Genomic DNA, 22,225 nt, shown 5'->3' on the forward strand with positions numbered 1-22,225 from the left:
TTTTAAGAAGCTTGGGGGCCGGGCAGGATTGAGGTCAGCAACCACAAGGTCAGCTAAAATTCCACGGAAGTATATTAAGACGTCCATCTGGCACAGCTCGGAGGTACATGATATTGTGGGAATGAGGAGAGATGAAATACACGTTTTCAGGGGCTATATATTTCAGTGATTCAACTAAAAGAAACAACAACTTCAGTCCAAAAATGTCACCATTAATCCCATGTTAGGAACACGTCATACAAATTTATTGTAATGTGACATGGGAGTACACGAGGTCCCTTAATGTGTACAGAGGAGTACACAAACAATATTATGACAACAGGAACAGCAACATGGGCAAACTTTGGAGACAACAGGAGCACCAACCAGCATTTAGAAATATTTGTTGAAACCATGCAATATAAAACTCTCCTGTGTAAATTTGCACGCATTTTACCTGTTCTTCTTTATTATAAAATATGTAAACATGAAGGATTTTTTGGTCTCTTTAATATATAGGTATTTTCTCTTGGTCCACCTCAGGGGAAATATTACACAGACTTTCTTCTTTAGTTTTTTTTTCAACATCTGATGAACATTTTCTTCACTTTCATCTATAACAAGCCGTAGCTAAGAAGGCATATTTTTATGAGGGGAAAGTAGAGTAGTCTTTTAATGTCTTTGCAGAATTGTGACCATGTTAGATCCAGCGGAAATCACAGTTTGACATTAAAGCTGCGACTTTTAAATTTCACATTTCAAAGCAGCCACCATTCAAACCTTTGTGATGTAAACGGACCAGAAGGGAATACATGTTCATCCGTGACCTTGAAATGGGAGTCATGACTAATGGATGAAGGATTACAGTAGCTATACAGGCTCTCCATTTTCCGACAGGGACAGTTGGTGGATTTTAATGGTGGGAACAGGAGGGGGTTCGGCGCAGTCTGATTCCTGTGGAGGAGTCCCATCACCGAGGATGCAGCAGCAGGTCTGTTTAAAGCTTTTACTGCAGAGTTTGGCCACTTTATATCTGCTAGTCTCAGATGGTCCAGACCCTCTTGTGTGGCCTCCAGAGAGGACCCTCCACTCTCTGCTGTCCCTGGAGGATGGCGATCTGGACAGAGCAATAGAGGAGGACGGACTGAGCCGACAAGGAGCCCCCCTGTTGTCCAGGGCAAAAGAGAGGGACTGACTCTGCCCCTGTGCGTGACCCTGACCTGCACTCAGATGATGATGGTGTGATCTGGGAGCTATTCTCAGACAGTGAACTCCAAGTAAACTCTGGAAAGCTTTCTTAAACTCCTGGTTGGAGCAGGGGTAGATGATGGGGTTGATGCAGCTGTTGAAGTAACCGAGCCAGAAGGTGATCTTGAAGACTGTTTCTGAAGGTCTGTATGCCGGAAACATGGAACCTGTTGGGACATAGGAAACCAGGAGTGGTCAACATAACAGCAGATGAAAGAACAAAATGCAAATGATCTCTTGTCTAAAGAGCAAAGTTTAATATTAAGGCTGTTGGCGTTAATGCATTACTCGTGATGTGATTAAGGTCTGAAAATAACTTTTAAATCATGTGCTATTTTGTCCCTTTCGGCACACCATAGTTAAGCTGTAGCAGTGTCTTCCTGCTTCCTGCTGTCACTGTGATAGAAAATAATGACACCACTGTGCTTGTGAATGACACATTTCACTTTGAAAAAAACTCTTAGCAGCCTATACCATCAGCGAGTGAATGAGTGTGAATGGGTGTGAATGGGTGAATGTGACGAGTGCTTTGAGTAGTCAGACAGAAAAGCACTATATAAGTCATCTTATATGGCTCAGTTGACAAGCTGAAGGTGATATGAACTTTTTGTCAAGGGGAATTAAAATATCACTGAAGTACTTAAAGTTTGAGCTTCCACCCACAAGCTAAGCATAGAGGTGCAGCTCGTCAGACTGATGTTGGCTGTTGTCTGTTTTGTTTATGTTTTGTTTAGTTATTTGCACAAGTAAAAGAAACTACATACAAAAAAATAGCAAAGATAAATAATATAGGAAGGAAGAGGCAGAAAACTCAGAGAGCTTATTTGAAGCCTCCACCCAAATAATGTTATAATATCAAAAATGAATGAAAAAATACTAAATAATGTCAACTGTCTGTTATCTTTTTTTTATTTTTTATTAAACTTATATTTTTTGGGGGCTTTTTGCCTATATTCCATAGGACAGATGAAGAGAGACAAGAAATATGGGGAGCAGGAGATGATCGACCAGTCAGGAATCGAACTGGCGACCCTGCGATGAGGACTGCAGCCTCTGTATGTGGGGCACTTAGACCGCTAGGCCACCAGCACCTCTGTTATCTTCTTTATTGAAATGTACTTCCACATTTTGTACATGCACCCCTGCATATGTATTAATGTGGAAAAGTGTTACACCTTAAAAATGGAAACAATGTATTTCCCAGAATGAGCACTTTGAAGCTGTCTCCTTCCTCTAATTCATGGTTTCAGAGCACACTGGTGTAATAATAATAATAATAATAATAATAATACACTCTCTGTATTGTTGAGCGCCTTTCTCAAGGTCATTTTATAGAAAGATTAACGCACAATAAATAAAACAACACGATAAATTGAATAAAAAACAAAAAGCAGAGTAACGCCAAGTTAAAATGAAGCAGATAAATTAGACAGAGAATGCAGTTTGAAACAGATGGATTTTGAGTTTTGATTTGAAAAGGGGTAGTGAGTCAGAGTTTCAGATGTCTGGTGGGAGTGAGTTCCAGAGTTGGGGAGCAGAGCGACTGAAAGCTCTGCTCCCCATGGTGCTGATACAGGCAGAGGGCATCATGTAGCAGTGCATCATTTATTTGAAAATGTAAGTCCAGATCATTAAGCACATTCCATTGCATTCATTTGATTCCAAATCAAGACACTGGTTACAATTGCTTTAAATTGTTAACATGGACTAAGTAACAATTTGGAAATACAAAATATTGGCATTTCAAACATGTGATTAATTGCAATTGAAATTTAGCGATTAACCGTGATATAAAAGTCCATTGTTCAAAAGCCCTATTTCATATATTAGATCACATCACTTATTGCTGGGGGAGTTCACAGGAGTTAGGATTGTTGGCTTTTCCCCCTGAGAGATTGTGATAGACAGCAGTGATGAGAAGACAGACTTTATCATTCGCCCACCTCTCTCTCAGCAGTGATTCAAGCAAGCACAAAGTAAGACAGCTACTTTCCACTATCTCTCTGAGCTTATTTAATGTGATGAAAGAACCACTCCTGTCAGCCTACACCATAAACAGAGACTCATTCTGTGGGAAACATGACAGCAAACAAGCTCATTCCCCAGCTAATGAATGGGCCATGAGGGTAAGATTTAGCTTTGATAACTTAAGTGTTTGCCAACCTTTCTCTACTCTCATGCACCACCCTCCAAATATGGTCACTTCAGGATCAAGAAAACCAACAGGACAGCAACCAATTGCCAAGGGCCCCTTATTTACAGACAGGAGGAAACCATTAGGAAAAAGATGACCAACAGTCTGGAACATTGTAAAGTCCTGTCACTGGGAGTAACCACCTGCTGGCTACACTCAACACCCACAGCTGTCAAATTTGACACAATATAGGGCAAGCAGTAACCTCTGGCTGCAAGTATTGAAGCCAATGTTGAAGTGTTAAAAACTGCAGTTTCTCAAGTGTCCGCTTGAGGCGGGCTCCAGCAGTACCGAAAACCACATACACACCAATTCAAAAAAGACGATCTTTACAGCAGAAATAAACACGTTGATTGCCTAGTACAAAAACGAGTGTAGTCTGGATAGCTCATTTCTCGATCAGTACACACTGTACGGGGGCTGAATTATTTCATAATGCAGCAATTTTGAAGATATTACGATTATGAGTTTTCCATTATGAGAGGCACAGCTTGATTGACAGGCAGGAACATTGTAGCTGTTGGCTAGGAGGCTCAAAGCCCGCCTCTTTACCTCACACTAGCTCGACAGCAGTTAGAATTAAACATTTCCAATATGGCTCCTGCCGACAATTTGCTTCAAAACAACGCTTCAGAAACAGATGGGTGACGTCACAGATACTACATCCATTATTTATAGTACAGCCTATGATATAGGCATTTTACCACTCATAGACAACACTCATACTGACTGAAACGGAAGAGCAGCTTTAATGACAATATTCCTGGTATTACTGCAATACTGGTCTCAAAGCCAGCCTCCTCCATGTTAACAGATGGAACATGGGTCAAACTAAAAACTTAAAACACCCATCAAATACATTTTTGTCACACATGCTTTCTGTCATTATAGTTAGTTCTTATCATGCTGATTTATTTAAAGGTGTTCATTTTCTGAGGAGTTTAATTTTAATGAGTTCTTTAAAGCTAAAAAGACGATTGATTGACAGCCCTAATGACAACTTTGGGCTCCTGCAGCATTCATTACAAGGTTGGCAGAGCAGAGGAGGAGCAGCGAGAGAAAACGTAATGAACTAAGACAAGAGTCATTGAACTTTCAATAACCATAAGTGTCTGCTTCAAATCAACACAAAGAAGAATCTGTTCTGCTGAAAGCTGGTACTGACCTCAGGGATCTTTTATGTTTTATGGTTGAGTTCAATGTGTGTCGTGTAACATTAATCCTGCAGCTCCACCAACCAGATAACTCTATGTCAGTGCCAGTCGAGGGAGTATTATGGATTTACATTATCACAGTGGGAGGACCTTATTTGTTTATAGTCAGTGGTTGACAGTCATAATTTAACCTCCCTTAAGTAAATACAAATGAATGGATGTTGTTTGTTTCTGCTTTTTTTGTGTGTGTTAATGTCCCTTGAGATTTCTTTGATGTTATGTATTGATTTTTTTTGTGCTGTGCAACACTTTGGTCTGCAGCAATTTGAAGTATAATTTAACACTAAGAAAATAATTGAAAAAAGGAACAAGATAGACTTGTGCTCCTCTAGCCTTGATGTTGCACTACCTCATCAGAGAAGTAATTTACTGCTGACTTGAAAACTTGATTGATTCCCCAAGTTCCAGTTCAACTTCATAGGGCAAAACTCTAAGGGAAGTGTGAAGTGTGAGCCTGCTGTGTGTACCAATGAGGAGGTCTGTAGTTCTTTAATATTAGGCTTGTCTTGGCTTACTGGCAAGTTAGCTTAACTGTCTCTAGACATGAACAGCACATCCTCCTTCACCACAGTGCAACATTTGACCAAACTAAATTGAGCAATAAAGAAATATCCTCACCAACAACCATTTACTGCTTTCATATACAGCTTACAAAACCCATTGAGCTTTAACCAATTCTTTGAAATTGAAATGTAATTGAAACTTTTTTACATTCGACTAGTCAGCAACAGAATTACAAGTCGGGCTATACATTTTTAATATGTATTATTATTGTTGGCCTGAACTGCCAATTGTGTCCAAGCTGTAGCGCAGCAACCAACCTCTAGCTGGGTCTGTAGCTCCAATTAATGGCTACTGCCATAATGCTCCGCTGATGCAGATGATAGATTGCATCTTGGATAGAGTTGTATGTAGACTGTCAGGTTAATCTAGCAAATTACCACTCGACCAGCAATGTGAGTGGTGTATAACCAGTACAGGTATATATTGAAGATGTTAACCTGCGAGGAGGACTGAAGGTTTGGTGGTGCTAGCTCTGCTAATGTTAGACACACTCAGCAAACTAATTTGACATAATTTAGCCACGGGCTCTGTGATCCTGTGTTTAGCTGTGTTGAATAAATTGAGCTCAGTTCATAGACTGTATAAAATATGGACATAGTATCCGTGAAGACACCCATCCAATCGACAGCAGCAGCCATATTGGAAATGCGGAACTCAACCAGGCAGAGTGTGACGTAAAGAGGTAGATTTTGAGCCTCCTAGCCAACAGCTATGTGTTCCCGTCCGGGAGTCAAGTCAGTCATGTCCTTATTTGGACAAAAACTCGTAATCTTAATGTCTTCTGAAACGTTGCGTTAGAAAATAAAAACACCTCCGTACAGTGTGTGCCGATAGAGAAACTAGATACGTAGAGCCAAGCTGTTTTTTGAACCAGGCTGTAAACATGTTTATTCATGCTGTAAAGATCGTCTTTTTTTTAATTGGTGTCTATGTGGTTTCCGGTGTTTCTGTAGCCAGCCTCAAGTGGATTCTCGATGAATTGCAGTTTACAACACATCCGCATGGGCTTCATATTTTGAGACCGGAGGTTGCCACTTGGCTCAGTTATGTCTGTTATCTTACCTTCACACAAGTTAGTAAGTTGGAATTAAGATGTTCCATCGAAATGATCAGAGAACATCTGAGAACATAATTTTGTTTTGTAATTTTTATAATAAATTCACTTTAAAATTGGAAGTGTGATAAAAAATAATGATTGAAACAGTATTTGTTTAAAAATCATTTTGTAGCACAAGGTGAAATCTAGTCTATGAAAAAATGTAATTTCACTGCATTTTATTTCTCAATCAAAAATCAAATATTCAGCACTTTATGTGCTACGTGATACTAACAAAAAGGTTTGGATATATTATGTAGAAAAGAAAAACATTCTTCACAGAGGAAGAAAAATAAAACTATATGCGCTGGTACATAGGCTGTGCAGCTCTGACTATGAGAGTTAAAAGACACTTACCAACAAAGCTGAAAATACCCGATGGCAGAATTGTTGAGAAGAACTCACTATCTAGTGGTGAGCAGCGAACGGGCAAACTAAAGGTCACAGAATCAAAGCTGGCTCCACCCATTTAACCTTTTCATCGCTGACTGGGATGAAAACATTCATTTTAGCCTCAAAATATATGGGTTGCTACTTGAAAAACACTGTTACTATGTGTGTGTGAACGTGTGATGAATCCTGTGTCAGTAGCAGATTTCCCATCCAATACATCAAATTGTTATCTAGTTATTTCCCAACAATGTGAATTCCTCAAATCATTGTAGTTCATCTAGTGGAGACGTGAATGTCTGAGTTTTGTCTCATTCCATCAAGTAGATTAGTAAAAACTTTTAACTAGTGCTAGAGGTTAAACAAGGAGTCAACATAGTTGTCAGGGGTAAATCTCTAAGCACTTTGAATGTCTGCGCCACTTGTCATAGCCAATCATCCAAAAGTAATACAAGTGTTAGAGAAAAATAAATAAATGCTAACCTCCATGTGATATTATAGCTCTAATCACTCGCTCTAGAGTCTGTAGCATCAAAGGTTGGGTTTCCATGAAATCTGCAACTCCCAAAAGAAACAAATCACTGCTCTCATTTACATCCACTTAAGACAATTTAGTTTAATTGTTTCAACCAGTTTCCGCTAAAAAATCTCTCCCTGCTTGCCATGAGGGTTAAGGATTTATTAAAATTGCTGCTATAAATTAGGCTCCTCTTGATTAGAGGAAACATTCACAACAGAGAGCGTGAGTTGGATCTATAATGAAGAAGCAGAGAAAATGGCTTAACAGGCCATTTACATGCATGCCTGTTTATTACAGAAATGTGGGTGACTCGTCACATATCATGCAGCTTCCAGTGGACCAATATAATAATGAAATGGCTGACCTATTGTGTGGCTGCAATAAATCTTTCTATTTCAGCTAACTCCTCCATTCAGAGGTAGAAAGGAGGGGAATATGTCATGTGAAATGCTTTATTGGGTGAGCTGTCGCCCACAGCCAAATGTGGGCTAACAAAAAATAAGATCCTGATTTAGAGATGGATAGAGAGAAGAGGTGGAAAGAATCTAGCAGCAAATTATTTTGAGCCTGGCTCTACAGCTTATACATTTAATCCTCAGCTGGACCAGAATGAACAACTCTGTTGATGCTGTCATCTGATGATTGTGTAACTCCAACTGTTACAAACTTTACCAAACATGTCTTGGATCGCCATTATTCTGTGAGTATTTGGCTCATTTCATGAAACTATTTTCATAAGAGTCTCTAACACATTCACTCAGGAAAATTCAGGAAGTTTTCAGGAGTGCATGTGTGAATACAGCTAGAGACAAGTAGTTGGCATGTGGCAATAGCAAACCTTAAAGCTGGGGTACGCAACAATACATAAAACAGCAACGGTAAGCTAGATTTTTTGGGGTATCTCACAGAGGAGATAACAAAAGCTACTCTCCAAACATATGGACTGCCCCAATTATCTAGCAGGAAGGGAAGGGGCACATGAGACAAATAATTGTCAACATTAGCATCTACCTTTCTCTGTCAGTGTTGTGCAGTTAGCTTGCTAGCTTTAGCTTGTGATAGAATAGACTCATGCACAATACATGCAAGGACCGTGTACACACAGTCAGGTGGGACATTTACAGGCTTGCAGCCACACAAACCCAATTTTTTCTTCCTTTTTTGTCACTTTGATTTATTGTTTGCTGACGGGATGTAAAAACAATTTAAAATATGTGACTAATCCTACTTCTAAAATAAATAATCTTCCCTTGACTAAATAGAGAACACAGTATTGATGATTTAACTGCTACCAGTTGGTGAAATAAGACATAATTGCTGCTGACATTTAACTATACCAGAACAAGGTATAGAAACAAGATGTTTGACTTGCATTTAAATACTTTTGGCCACTTGGGGGCAGTAGAACAAGTTAAAAACATTACATAGAGATACGTTTTAAGTTGCTGTGAACATGTTTGCAAACAGTTGCCTGTTTATTAATTCTTCAGACATAGATCGCCATTAGCATAGTATTTCTTTCGATCTGACAAATGAGCCTCCACTCTCACCTTAGTTCTATTTTGGTCTCCTCCAGTTCCTGAGTTAAATATTTAAATTTTAATTTCCATCATACTCACAAGCCAACGTTTTCCATCTGCAGTTTAGTGATAGTCAAGCAGTCTAGTATGACGTTATGTTTATGAGGTATTACACTGAGTATAAAGAGGAGAGATGCACATTAAATGGATTATTATCCTGACCTTTTTATTTATATGTTTTTGCTTAATTTGACCAGGAAGTCCCATAAATATTGAAAATCTCTTTGACAAGAGAGACCTGGCCAAGGTAGCAGCCATGCAAAATCACGAACACATTAAACACTAACAACTCAAAGCACACAATATGGGAATATCACCAAGTTTTTAGAAGGTATTCAAATTCACTGTGGCTTTTCAAGGTAAAACAACAAACTGCTTCTATAACTACATAAATAGTGATGTGAGTGTGCATAGTTTGAACTATTTTTTAAAGACTATTTTATACCCAAGGTGCATTGTAAAAAATGTTTCCCCTGTTCCCTGTCAAAACTCAGTGACAGTGAAGAGAAATAAATTAGAGGATTGCAACTGGTGCACAGTCAAGCTGAAATAGGGAAGGGTACAGAAGTAAGCTGGAAGATTTCTCAGTGTCACTTTGTAATAGAAATATACCATTACTGTTGTCTGGGGATTGTTAATGATGCCCAACTCAGCAAATAATAAAAAATGCAATGGTGAGTAAGGGATTTTGCGTTGATAATGAAGCAATAGAATGAATCAAGGGTCCATAAAGTAGATATGGATGCATATAAAGTTTGTCACCATTATATATCACAGACAGAATGAAGCTTCAACCAGTTTTTTCACTGTCCTAAAGGGCTGTAACTTTGTACCCTGCTGTAATATAGCAGTGCACTGCTGAGTGCGTCATTGCAACATGACATCACTGGTCGGTGGGGTTGAAGGTGCAACAGAACAGCTCTAACCACACCATGCCAAGTGCATACTTTAAATATTAAAAAGAAGAAACGAAACAGCTTCACTTAGACTGGAGCAGTTCATGATTTAAATCTTAACACTTTAAACCCTGTGGGTATGCCTTGAAGTTATTCTTATATTGGCAGAAGATTGCTTTACACTTCCTGAAAATAACTTTTTAAATGTCAAGGAGAACAGAGGACAACCCACATTGGTTCAGAGCTGAAAAAGCTCACCTTTTCAAAATGGTAGACAAGATCATATTCTCACAAATTATGTTTCTCGGTCTTTAAAAATGTTTTTACTGCAGGTATAACTAAATCAAATAATTATGAGGTATCCTGCTCTGAATATCGAAAACAAGACCACCGCTTGACGATTCATTGATATATGTATCATTTTCCACAAACTTGTATGTAGACTGCTGCCAGGATTTGTAAGGGATTATTGGTAAACTGAGGCTTTTCCTCATTTCCCGGTCAGGAAAGGCCGTCAGCCAAATGGTTGCATCTATATTTACAATCATGAGACCATGGAATAAATAAAAGCCCTGAGGGACATTGTGGGCACACTGTGGGCTGTGCCATAACTCATATTATCTACTCAGATCTCCTTCCCACAATCACTCCATACTGGCATGAGCACATACAATAGACCATTGTTGTCAAGCGGTGTGAATTCCCTGAAGCTCTCACGTCATAAAGCTGGGTGAATCCTAAAGAGAACCTTCATGAGATATGACACCGATATGATGGGTTACTTTTCATCACTGGTCTGGTTTTGTGATAAAGATCACAGACACTCAGTGAAGAGAAAGAAACAGAGAAATGGGTTCTCTTCATTCAATGATCAATGGCTGAAATAAAAGGGCGTTGAATTCTACGTCTTTTGTGTACAGACAGTGGAGCTCTGGAGGCTGTAAGAGATCTGAAAGATTTATAGATGCTATTTTTAGAGCCTTTACCTGGCTGGCTAAGTCAAAGCATTTACTACGCTGCTCAAGAGACCACGAGGTTAGTCTGAATGACTGTAACCTCAGTGTGCTCCCGCAGGCCAGCAATTCAATTAACATGATCAAACTATTAAATTTCCCAGCACTTCAGAACCTGGACATCTATGAATAGATCTGTAAATCAAATTAAAACAGAGGTTAAATAGCTTTTTAAAGTGGTCAACTTCACATCTTTGAGTGCAGGTGATCAAATACACTGCCCTGTTTTCAGAATTTTCTATCTTTTTAAGTAGTTTGTGTGTTGCACATCTCCTTTGAAATGGGACACTGGAAACAGGTGGAAACAACAAGCATTGCTCTGTCAAGTGTCAACAAAACAATACCTCTGAGGCTCACTAAGGACTTCAGGATATCACTGTGCTCACAGAATAAGTACAGGCAAATAGCGCAACATAGGACCAGAGCTTTTGTTCAACTTTTTGATCTGAGAAAGGATTATACAAAATGTTCAGCAAGTTCGTAGGATGGATTTCTTTTACCTTTTCATAGAGTCTGGCTATCTTTTGTCCCCTGTTTTTTCTCTTAATGCTAAGCTAACCTGACACACTTGTTAGCTTATTGTTGGTTGTAGCTTAATATCTTTCATACAGGCATGACAGAGTCAGTCTTCTCATCTTACTCTCAGCAAGAAAGTGAATATGTGTATTTTCTACTACATGGCTGATTGTAGCCTCAGAGAGCTAAGAGCTGGTTGTCCAATTAGCATAAAATTTGATCCCAAGCTCTCGTCCTTGGCAGGATACTAAGCCCCAAATTGCTGCTGAAGGCATAGCCATCAGTGTCTGTGTAAATGAGTGAGTTAGATTAGATCTCAATGGGAAGGTTAGCTGCCTCTGCCAACAGGGTTTAATGTGTGAGAGTAGAGTGAATGTGACTCGGACTAAACATGTGACAGGAAGACTAGAAAGGTGTTTATAAGCTCAGTCCATTCACCATTCACAAAACTTTCTTCATGCAAATAAATAATATGGTGTTTTTATACCATATTGAAATGAGTTATTTTTCACTTGCTAATTTTCCCTGGCAAATGCTGTGGAGCTCTCAAAAGCCATCTGGTTCACAATGTTGAGAAATAAATATTTGACATATGAAATACTCACCAATAGGAAGCACCAGGAAGAAGGGTAGCCAGCACAACACAAAGCAGCCAACAACAATGCCCAAGGTCTTGGCCGCCTTCTTCTCTCGTGAGAACTTGAGCAGACGCAGGGCGAAATGTGTGCGGTTACGAAGGGCCTCGTCCTCTGATACAGTGGTGTTTCCTCTGTGTATCCTGAGTATTACACACTCTGAATCAGACTTTTCTGTCTTCTGGCCCTCCCTTAGGCCCTGGCTCTCTCTGTGAGCGACCACATAAACCCGACAGTACATGACCAGTATGATGGCCAGAGGGAGGTAAAAAGAGCCCACAGCAGAGAAGATGGCGTAGCCCGGCTCCTCTGTGATCTTGCAGATGGACTCGTCCTCTGGCGCCGGCTCTTTCCAGCCAAATAAAGGTCCAATTGATATGATGATGGACAGAACCCAGAGCAGCAGCACCGCCAGCAGTGCCCTGCGTTTTGTCATTATTGTTGGGTATCGCAGAGGGTAACTGACTCCAATGTAGCGGTCAACAGAGATCACGCAGAGGCTCATGATGGAGGCAGTGCAGCAGCACACATCCACAGCTGCCCAAACATTGCAAAAAATCCGTCCAAACATCCAACGATCCACAATCTCCAAAATGGCAGAGAAAGGTAGTACAGTGGAGCTTATCAGCAAGTCTGCCACGGCCAGATTTACTATAAAATAATGTGTGACTGTCCGCAGGTGTCGATGACAAACTACTGAGAGGATTACCAGGATGTTCCCAACAACTCCAAAAACAATAAGGACGCCAAGCACAGGGCCCAGAACCACAGCTTTGACCACATTGAGCTCTGGGACTAAAACCTGGCTGCAGTTAGAGCAGTTCTGTGTTGGAGGAGCAGGGGTCATATTGTCCAGCACAGGAACCATCTGTTCAAATACTTAGCTGATGCTCAACACTGTCATGTGCAGCAAAAACAGCCTGAAACACACACTCCAGCTCTGTAAGTTCACTACAGGAGAAAAGAGACATCAGGGCATTCTCATAAAGGCTATTAGAGTAATGATCACATTAAGTCGGCCTTGTCACAACATAATTTGAATGATGATGCCGCTGGCAAATGAGCCATTACGCTGGTAATGCATCAAGAAAAATAAAACTACACAATACATGCAGCATCACTGAGAGATATGTGTAATATATGCAAACAGTACCTACTGTGCTGAAATCAGGTAATCCATCTCGAAAATGTTATTATGCACCTCGTAGGAAAATAGGCTTATGTATTTTAGATGGGATACACAGATAGGTACACATCAAAGGAAATGTTTGCATATTCTCTCAATATCTGCAGTTTGGGAACAAAAAGTCAATAAGCTTCTCTTCAAATGTCCTTGTAGTGAGACCGTTTTCAGGGTAACATGGTGAATATCCAGGCTTTTCTAGTATCCAGTGACAACATCCAGGGTGCCTGTGAAAAGAAAGACGTAAGGAATCAGCCTTGAGAAAATTGACACATTAATCATTTTACTGTCAGACACAAAAAGGTTAATCCTTGTTCTGTCTATTGTTTCATTGTTTGACTTTTTTTCTTTGCCACCTCACTACTGCTCAAATCCATCAAGATTGTAGACCGTGTCTCTGAGTCACAGTTGCTGTCAGATCAATGTGACTAAAGCTTCATCTTATCGACTAAACACAATGAGAGGTTGAGGGCTAAAGAAGCTGATATCAAGGGCTGATTAGTTGTCTGCGTTACTGGATTTTCTGAGACACAACATCTACAGAGAGCCGTGACATTTTTCTGCTGTTTGATGTTCCTATATGATCTTCAACAAAGTAAACAAACATAAGGCTGACCATGCTCTTAATCCTTTCTCAAATAAATAACACACTGTGACCTCCTCACAGGTCAAGGTGAAACAATACACAGTGTTAAGGTTTGACATTCAGTCGCGGGTGTTGTGTGCATTCAGATGTAGTTTTATTGAGCCTTTAATCCTGAGTGGTTGTAAAGGAAAGGCCAGTTTGACATTTTGGGATATAAGCTTGTTTGCACTGTGATACCAATTTTATGTTTAACTTAATATAAAGCTAAAACTGGAAGAGAATTTGCTTAGCTTAACTTAGCATAAAGAATGTAAATGATTGGGGAAACAACAGGTAGCATGAAAGCTAAAGAAATGAGCATACCAACACGTCCAGAGGGACACAAGATGTAGCTCAAGCATGTTACCTCAAAATGAAACTAGAGAAGTCGATTTCCAAAAGCTTAAAGGAGGCTAACAGGCAGATATTTTAACACTTGCAAGCTAGGCTAGCTGCCCCCCTACTTTCAGTCATATTAATTGTAGCTAAACGGCTGCTGTCTGTTAGCTTTATTTTAATTCACTGTTTAGGTACGTAAAAAAAGATAAAACAAGTTGAAATGTGAACTCCAAAGTATTTAGAAGATAGTGTTTCTTTCATACAGAGCCAGGCTACCTTCATGTCTTTAAATCAAGTCAAGCTAACTATGTACTAGCACTAGCTCCACCGTTGATGCACCGTCGTATGAGTTGTTTTGATTTTCTCATCCTACTGCCATCGGCGTAATTCTTAAAATTCACTCAACATTTGTCGAGGTCCCCCCCTGCAGTGGCGAGAGTCATGCAAATACCTTCAACATTTGTTTTATTAATGCTTGACATTTTAATGTCAAGCATTAATATTACTCCACTGCATACAAGGTAAGCAAAGGGAGATATTGAGTTACACAGTCCAGTTTGTAATTGATGCTGTAGTGTGCATAGCTCCTGCGGCATGTATGCCTAAATTTGTCTGAATTATTCCCCTGAATTTGCTGCATTAAATGTTTTATGTTTTAGATCTGCTGTCCTTTGACAGTAAAACAATGTCTTGGGCCCACGGAAACTCCTCCTCTTTGACAGATGTGAAATTAATCTTGTCTTTGCGGATTACGGACATTTGTGATGTCGATGTTCCTTAACCAAACCTAGATTAGATAGGACTAGAAAAAGTAGTGCGAGCATGTTGACGTATTTAGGATTTAGTTAAGCTGCTTTATTGGAGACTAAATTAAAAGTGTGCCTGAGTTGCCCTCTTTTCTACTGTGTTTCTCATGTATGTATGTATGTATGTATGTATGTATGCATGTATGCATATATGTATGTATGTATGTATGCATGTATGCATGTATGCATGTATGTATGTATGTATGTATGCATGTATGCATGTATGTATGTATGTATGTATATATGTATGTATGCATGCATGCATGCATGCATGTATGTATGTATGTATGTATGTATGTACAGTGCTGCTCAAAAGTTTGTGAACCTCTTGAACATTTTGGAATTTTCTATTATTTCAACCTGATTTCCTTATTTAATCAGAACCGTTATTTTTTATATGATATAGCAGGTATAGGTTTATCAATTCAATATACTTTTTTTTTTTTAAAAACAATTGTGTAGTCAAGAGTAAATTAAAAAGAGTTTTTTATCAACTGATGTAGGTGCAAAAGTTAGTGAACCCTGAGCTGCATTGCTTAAAACAAGCAGTTAAGTAGAATCAGGTGGGACAAATTGGTGGCTAAATTAACCACTGAAATGGACCAATAAAGTGAGAGATGTTTAGGGAAGAAATACCAGGTCACTTTAGTCTTACCAGGTGAACCCATACAGGTCAATCATGCCGAGAGGAAGAGAGATCTCAGAGGACCTCAGGAAGAGGGTAGTGACAGCACATTTGTCTGGGGAAAGCTATAAAGTCATCTCAAAAAAATTTGAGCTTCATCGTTCCACCGTGAGGCAGATCATCTACAAATGGAGAGCACTGAAAAAGACTACAACCCTACCTAGAAGTGGACGACCTTCTAAAATATCAGCAAGAGCCACAAGAAAAATGATAATTCAGGTAAAAGCCAACCCAAACATAACATCTAGGGATTTGCAGACCTCTCTTGCTGCATCTGGGACACATGTGCATGCTTCCACAATAAGAAGAAAACTCAATCAACATGGCTTTCATGGAAGGGTTGCTAGGAAGAAGCCTCTGCTCACAAAAAAGAACAAAGCTGCCCGTCTCAACTTTGCCAGAGAGCACCTGGAGAAACCTGAAGCTTTTTGGAAGTCCATTCTGTGGACAGATGAGTCCAAAATTGAACTGTTTGGTCACAACCAAAACCGCCATGTTTGGCGAAAAGTCAACACTGCATACCACCAAAAGAACCTTCTCCCAACAGTGAAACATGGTGGTGGGAATGTTAAGATCTGGGCTTGCTTTTCATCCTCAGGACCTGGACAACTCCACATAGTCCAGGGAATCATGAATTCTGAGGAATATTGTCACATCCTGGTACAGAACCTGAAGCCATCAGTTTTGAAGTTAAAGCTTGGCAGAAGATGGATCATGCAACATGATAATGATCCAAAGCATTCCAGCAAGACAACCAAGGAATGGCTGAAAAAGAAGAAGATTCGTGTTCTGGATTGGCCCAGTCAAAGTCCTGACCTAAATCCCATTGAAATGCTGTGGCGGGACCTGAAGCGGGCAGTTCATGCCAGACGCCCATCCAACCTCTCTCAACTGGCTGCGTTCTGCAAGGAAGAGTGGGCAAAAATCCCCAAAAGTAGATGTGAGAGACTGATAAGTCACTACAGAAATCGTTTGGTTGAGGTTATCTCTGCGAAAGGAGGTGCAATATCCTATTAACTGAAGGGGTTCACATACTTTTGCACCCATGATATCTGAGTTTTTCTTAAATCAACCACTTGTGTTAAATAAAGAATGACAATTTAACTATTTCTTTTGTTTGAGTCCATTATTTGGAATGTCAGTATTGTGGATTGGGGTATAACTTAACATTTAATAAGGTTATTTTAGTATTTTTTTACAAAAAATCTAACCATCGTTGTGGGTTCACAAACTTTTGAGCAGCACTGTATGTATGTATGTATGTATGTATGTGTGCATGCATGCAGACACACACATCTATCTATCTATCTATCTATCTATCTATCTATCTATCTATCTATCTATCTATCTATCTATCTATCTATCTATCTACCTATCTACCTATCTACCTACCTACCTATAATGTGACTACTTACCTTCCTACTTAGCATTATACAGTCTCCCCAAATCTTCAGCCCCCTCCCCTCCTCCATTGCTTTCCACCACACTATTAACCACTGGCTGACCTTTTCCTCTGCGCCCCACAAACCCTTGCCACACACTGGCTGTACTGCTGTTAACATGTTTGACAGACTTTTATGTCTCTGGTTAGCTCTTGTGCTGGCACACAGCGGCATATCCTGCATTTAGCAGCCATCATAACTCGACACCTGAGAGCCTCTCTTTTCCACTTAAGGAGAGGAGGGAGGTGTGTGTTTCTGTGTCTCTGTGTGTGGGAGGGGTACATCTAAGGTAATTACAAAGGTAAGAGTCACATGTTTACCCACAGGAGACTTGCAGGAGCTCATTATATCAACTTCATTTTACATTAAAGAGGAGATTAAATTACAATGTATTAAATATTAAATGTCCTGCAGAATTAAAGTTGTTTGTTGTTGTAATATTTAACACACTGTTAAATGAACAGCAGACAATAAGCTTGATGGATTTGCTCTGCGATGAGCTCTGTGTTACTGGCCGCATTAATTTTGTCATTTTCATCCCTGCATTTTTTCAGTAGTTCATATATTTCAGGTCGGACTGGGCTGCAGTCATTAACATCAACAGCAAGTAGTCAAAATGTGTTTCTATACTTGCTTCATCATATAAGGAATCAGAATGGTTACTCAATATTTTCATCTCCTTTTTTTTAAAACAGCTTGTGTTAGTGACAACTTTATCAATCAATATTTTTTCCCCCCAAGGTCGAGCACATTACAAAGATTTATAGTGGAAATCTGGAAAGTCAGCCTGACAAAATAAATCATTCAGCTCTCACTTTGTAATCTCAAGACTTAAACTCTTGATTAAAACAATGACAAATAAATAAAAAACAACAAGCTTATGTAACATTCATGATGGAAGACCTCTGAACTCACCAAATTGCATTAAGAGTACAAGAATTTTGAGTTAGACTGAAATGAAGTGAGGTAATCGCTTGTACCTAGTGGTGATCTGATTAATATTCAGAGTCACTCATATCTAAAGTGGGTGGCGCGCTCTAAAAGAAGGGGGTCGACCCTAAGCCAGTGAGCGGCTCCATAATATAGCTTCAGAGGAGACACTTTGCTTGAGAGCATCTCTAAGTAAATTTGAATTTCTTTGTGTTTAAAATGTTGCAGACCCTTCATGCTATTGTCATAGTTCCCCACCACAGAAAAGCAAACGTAACTGTTCTTCTTCTTTGCTTTTTTCGTGAAAAAAATGTAACAATGTGTTGAGGTGGTTGATGTGCAGCTGCTGCTGAACAAGAATTCACACTATTGTTCGAACAGCCAGTGACCTCCAGCATCTTTGTGTCTGCAGTTATTTTAATTGGTCAAGAGTAAACATCTCTTCTGGCTCAGATGTAATCTCAGGCTTCTCACCAGTGTGCAGAGTGATTCCCTGCTCTATAAGCTGCAGACACTACAGGACTGTATGTGACACCTGACAGAGAGAGGCGTCCACCTTAATAAAAAGACTGAGACGTGATGGACAGCAAGGTGCCACTAGAGACTCCATAGTTCATATGTGCTGTACATACTGGAAACTACATTTTTGTAGCCTGTCTAAAAATAGTTCTCTGAAATATAAGAAATAGCAGCCCATTATTCAGCCAGCTCAGTGCGACCAACTAAATTATTGCAGCAAGTATCTCCCGCAGAATGGAATGCCAAATATTCATACAGCGCGTATTTTACGAGACAAATCATAGTTCATAAAATTAAAACCTTAAAACTTTATTTTTTGGCAACTTCTGCACAGCTCATGATTTTATTAAAATGCAATGCTAACAATTCTTGTCTATTTTTTACTTCAAAGTCTACTCAGTTGGTCAGAAACTATGAGATTTATCCAAGATCTCCATTACCGGCACGAACTGCGAATAAAGGCGCGCGTCAGGATGAAATATAATTTAAAAAGAGAAAATTAAACTACTCACTCAATTAAATTCTTGAAATTGAATTTTGCGGCACTCACCCAACTTTTGCTCTGTATGCAATTTCACATCCCTTCGTCTCTCCTGAGCCACATTCGCAGACGGGGTTCTAACGCTGACTCGCGGACGATGGAAGAGCCGAGTGCGCTTGTGCGCGGAGAGCCCTCGTGCACGTCTGGCGGCAGGCTATAAATGCCCGACCTTCAGGTGCTCCAAATCTCTTCAGATGATGTTGAGCACCAAGTGAGTCACTGCTTTCTCTCTCTGAACCACTTTGCCCCCCTGTAACAGAACCCCCTACCCCACCAACCTACCCATCCCTCCTCCAACCATCCTCATCCTCATCCTCACACTCATATCACCTCATCCCTCCTTCAGCATCACTCCCTCCCTGTGCGTCATCACAACCAGTCACTGTCCACCCAGGATGGCTTTTCATTCACAAATGTTTCATTAACGAGCGTCTCTCACTTTGACAACTGTCAAACTGCCAGACAAGGACACACCAGGGGAAAAGTTTTATTATTTTGGAGTAGGTGAGGGGAATGCTTAGATTGCGGTCCCAAAATACACCTGCTACAGTAGAAGTATCGTGTACTTCAAGAAACCCATGAAACACTAAATTCAAGTAGCCTATACTTCCACTTTCATTTATTAACCTTTAAGCCATCTTGTATTACTCACTCACCTTAGAAGTTATGGATGACAACAGTTTATTTGAAATCTCATCACACTATTGAAAAAAGTTTTCTTTTAAGTGATTCTCATCTGCGTGCCACATTGTTTTCAATAATCTGAGAGTATACAGATGTCTACCATGTTATGAATCCTTCTGCTCACTTTTACAACATGTTACCCAAATTTTCATGTCAACCAACAACATCATTTTAGTAGGATAGCATGATTTTAGCAATTCCACCCTGCAATGACTACAGTTGACATTTTGAAGTACTGAAAGAATTATTTATTTCTTTATCCTTGATGATGATAGTTTTCACATCCTATCCCCTAATGTTTTGTCTTTTTATATTTCATGTACTTATCTAAATTAGAGCTAGAAAGTGTTTTACTGCAGCATTTATAATAGATGAATTAGGGCTGGCAGGCTTAACACTTTACCTGCGATATGATTTTACCTCCATCACATTTTAAATTGTTTCTTTCGCACACCGTAGTTAAGCCACAGCATGATCTTCTTGCTTCCTGCTGCTGCGATGGAAAATAATGACACCATGGCGCAGTTGAATAGCACATTTCACTTAAAGTTACTAACCATAGACCTTGCTGGAGTCCCTTAGCTCCATCGTCTTGTGGGTCCCTCTGAGCTACCGTAAGCATCCTCCTGCCATAGGTGTTCCGGACTCCACCTGATACGGACGTGCTGGACTGCAGCGGCAACAGCTTCTACTACTTGTCTCATCACTATCACCGCTCCCTCTGTCTTTTATTCTCCTCTATCCTTCTTTCAAGACCCAACTCGATCGAGGCATCATGGCTTTTCTAACATTAGTCTGGTTCTGCCTGAGGTTTCTGCCTGTTAAAAGGAAGTTTTTCCTCGCCACTGTAACTAGCTAAATGCGAGGTGCAATCCTCATGATGGACCCTGTCTATAAGTTGGGTCTCTGTTCATAATTTGACATAGAGTGGTCTAGAACTCCTATGTTTGTAAAAGCGTCTTGAGATAACGTTTGTTGTGATTTGGCGCTATACAAATAAAGATTGATTGATTGATTGATTGACTTCTAAAAACCTGCCAGACGGCTCAGTTGACAAGTCAAAAAATGATTGGCACTCTGTGTCAAATTGAATTAAAATATCACCTAAGTAGCCTATTGTGAATTTGAGCCACCACCTATGATCTAAGCATACAGGCGCAGCTTATCAGACTGATGGCAGTAGGCAACCGCATCACAAAAGTCAGTAAGGCTCTATTTTGGAATGTGCAAACCACCACTTCTTTTAAATGTCTGTTAAATGGATGGCAACTGACTGCAAGCAAATCAACATTGTGGAAGACTCAAGTATAAGGGACGTCCTTTGAACTTGAACTATGTATTTAAAGACTGTTTTTCAATTCAAAAGCACTAAATCTTATCCTATGATCTAATCGTTATCCAAAACCTAATTCTTTGATGGCATTTAAATAAATATACTTGTATGATGTTATAGCTTCCTATTTTTTAAAGCTTTACCACTTCTTCTTTACAAAACAAGATGCACATTTATATATAAGATATTATGTAATATAAAGGCTGTTTATGAGTACTTCAGGCCTCTTAGCTTTGATCCGCATTCGGAAATTATGCTCATATCAACTCATAAAATGCAGTATGTATGTATGTTTGTATGTATGTATGTATGTATGTATGTATGTATGTATGTATGTATGTATGTATGTATGTATGTATGTATGTATGTATGTATGTATGTATGTATGTATGTATGTATGTATGTATGTATGTATGTATATCTATTTATAGGCCTATGTTAATCCTGTTATAATCTGGTCTATATGTTGTGCAACATGGTCAATACACATTTGTTAATGCGTGAGTCATAACAGTCAAATGCAATTTATTCAGCCCTGCAATTTCACCAGGGACTTTATTACTCAACGCCTGGCTCGCTCTTCTTTTTTCAGTTAAGCTACAATGAAAGGATGAAGCAGAAACAGGAAGTTTATCGATTTTTGGATTCTCTTCTTTCCACTGAGGATAAATCATTGGTTAAGTCAGTTTGCGGACTCTTTTTTCCATTTGGGTCCAAATATGAAGGATGCACCAGAGAGCTGCTGCTAATACACATTAAATGATGACACCATCGTGAGCCACACATTTTATGGGGACAGTCCAGCTTCTCTAATCAATCAATGATCAAACTGACATGAAGTAATCCGCCGTCTTTCTTTCTGCTGTTCTATCATGGGGACAGATCTACGTTTTCCATCTCAAGCAAAATTCTGAACTGTCTTAAAATACAACCTCATCAGCATAAAGCAGTCACTCCAGTGGACATTCTTCTGTTGTGTGCATAATGAGTTGATCACTTTCAAAGCAAACATTAACACAGATTAACTCTCATTATTGTCACTTATTATCTGTGACAAAGACAGACTGCCTTCTAGGTGAGTATTTAATGCACTTCAGAACAATTATAGAGTAATTATGTTTGCATTGACATAAAGCCAGTAAATAAATCCCACACTTATAACTAATAAGATACAAAAATAATGAGACAGTGAAATGATTGTTATATGTTTCCCTCTGCTAGTTTGCTGTGTATTTGCATTTGGTTAGGGTCTATCATCTAAGACCTGTTCGAAAAGCAATTACCTGCCTGAGC

The 22,225-nt window shown here is 39.4% G+C and overlaps 1 protein-coding gene across 1 annotated transcript; it reads right to left on the reverse strand.

The window, feature by feature from the left end:
- Nucleotides 1–223: 223 nt before the first annotated feature.
- adra1aa (adrenoceptor alpha 1Aa) lies at nt 224–19,008 on the reverse strand. Its single transcript, XM_034691271.1, has 3 exons — nt 18,925–19,008; nt 11,816–13,255; nt 224–1,394 (listed from the first exon to the last, which is right to left on the reverse strand). Exons 2-3 carry the CDS (start codon nt 12,711–12,713, stop codon nt 850–852), a joined length of 1,443 nt encoding a protein of 480 aa, XP_034547162.1. The 5' UTR covers nt 12,714–13,255; nt 18,925–19,008; the 3' UTR covers nt 224–849.
- Nucleotides 19,009–22,225: the final 3,217 nt, after the last annotated feature.

The sequence above is a fragment of the Notolabrus celidotus genome, chromosome 9 (genome assembly GCF_009762535.1).
Source record: "Notolabrus celidotus isolate fNotCel1 chromosome 9, fNotCel1.pri, whole genome shotgun sequence".
Taxonomy (NCBI): domain Eukaryota; kingdom Metazoa; phylum Chordata; class Actinopteri; order Labriformes; family Labridae; genus Notolabrus; species Notolabrus celidotus.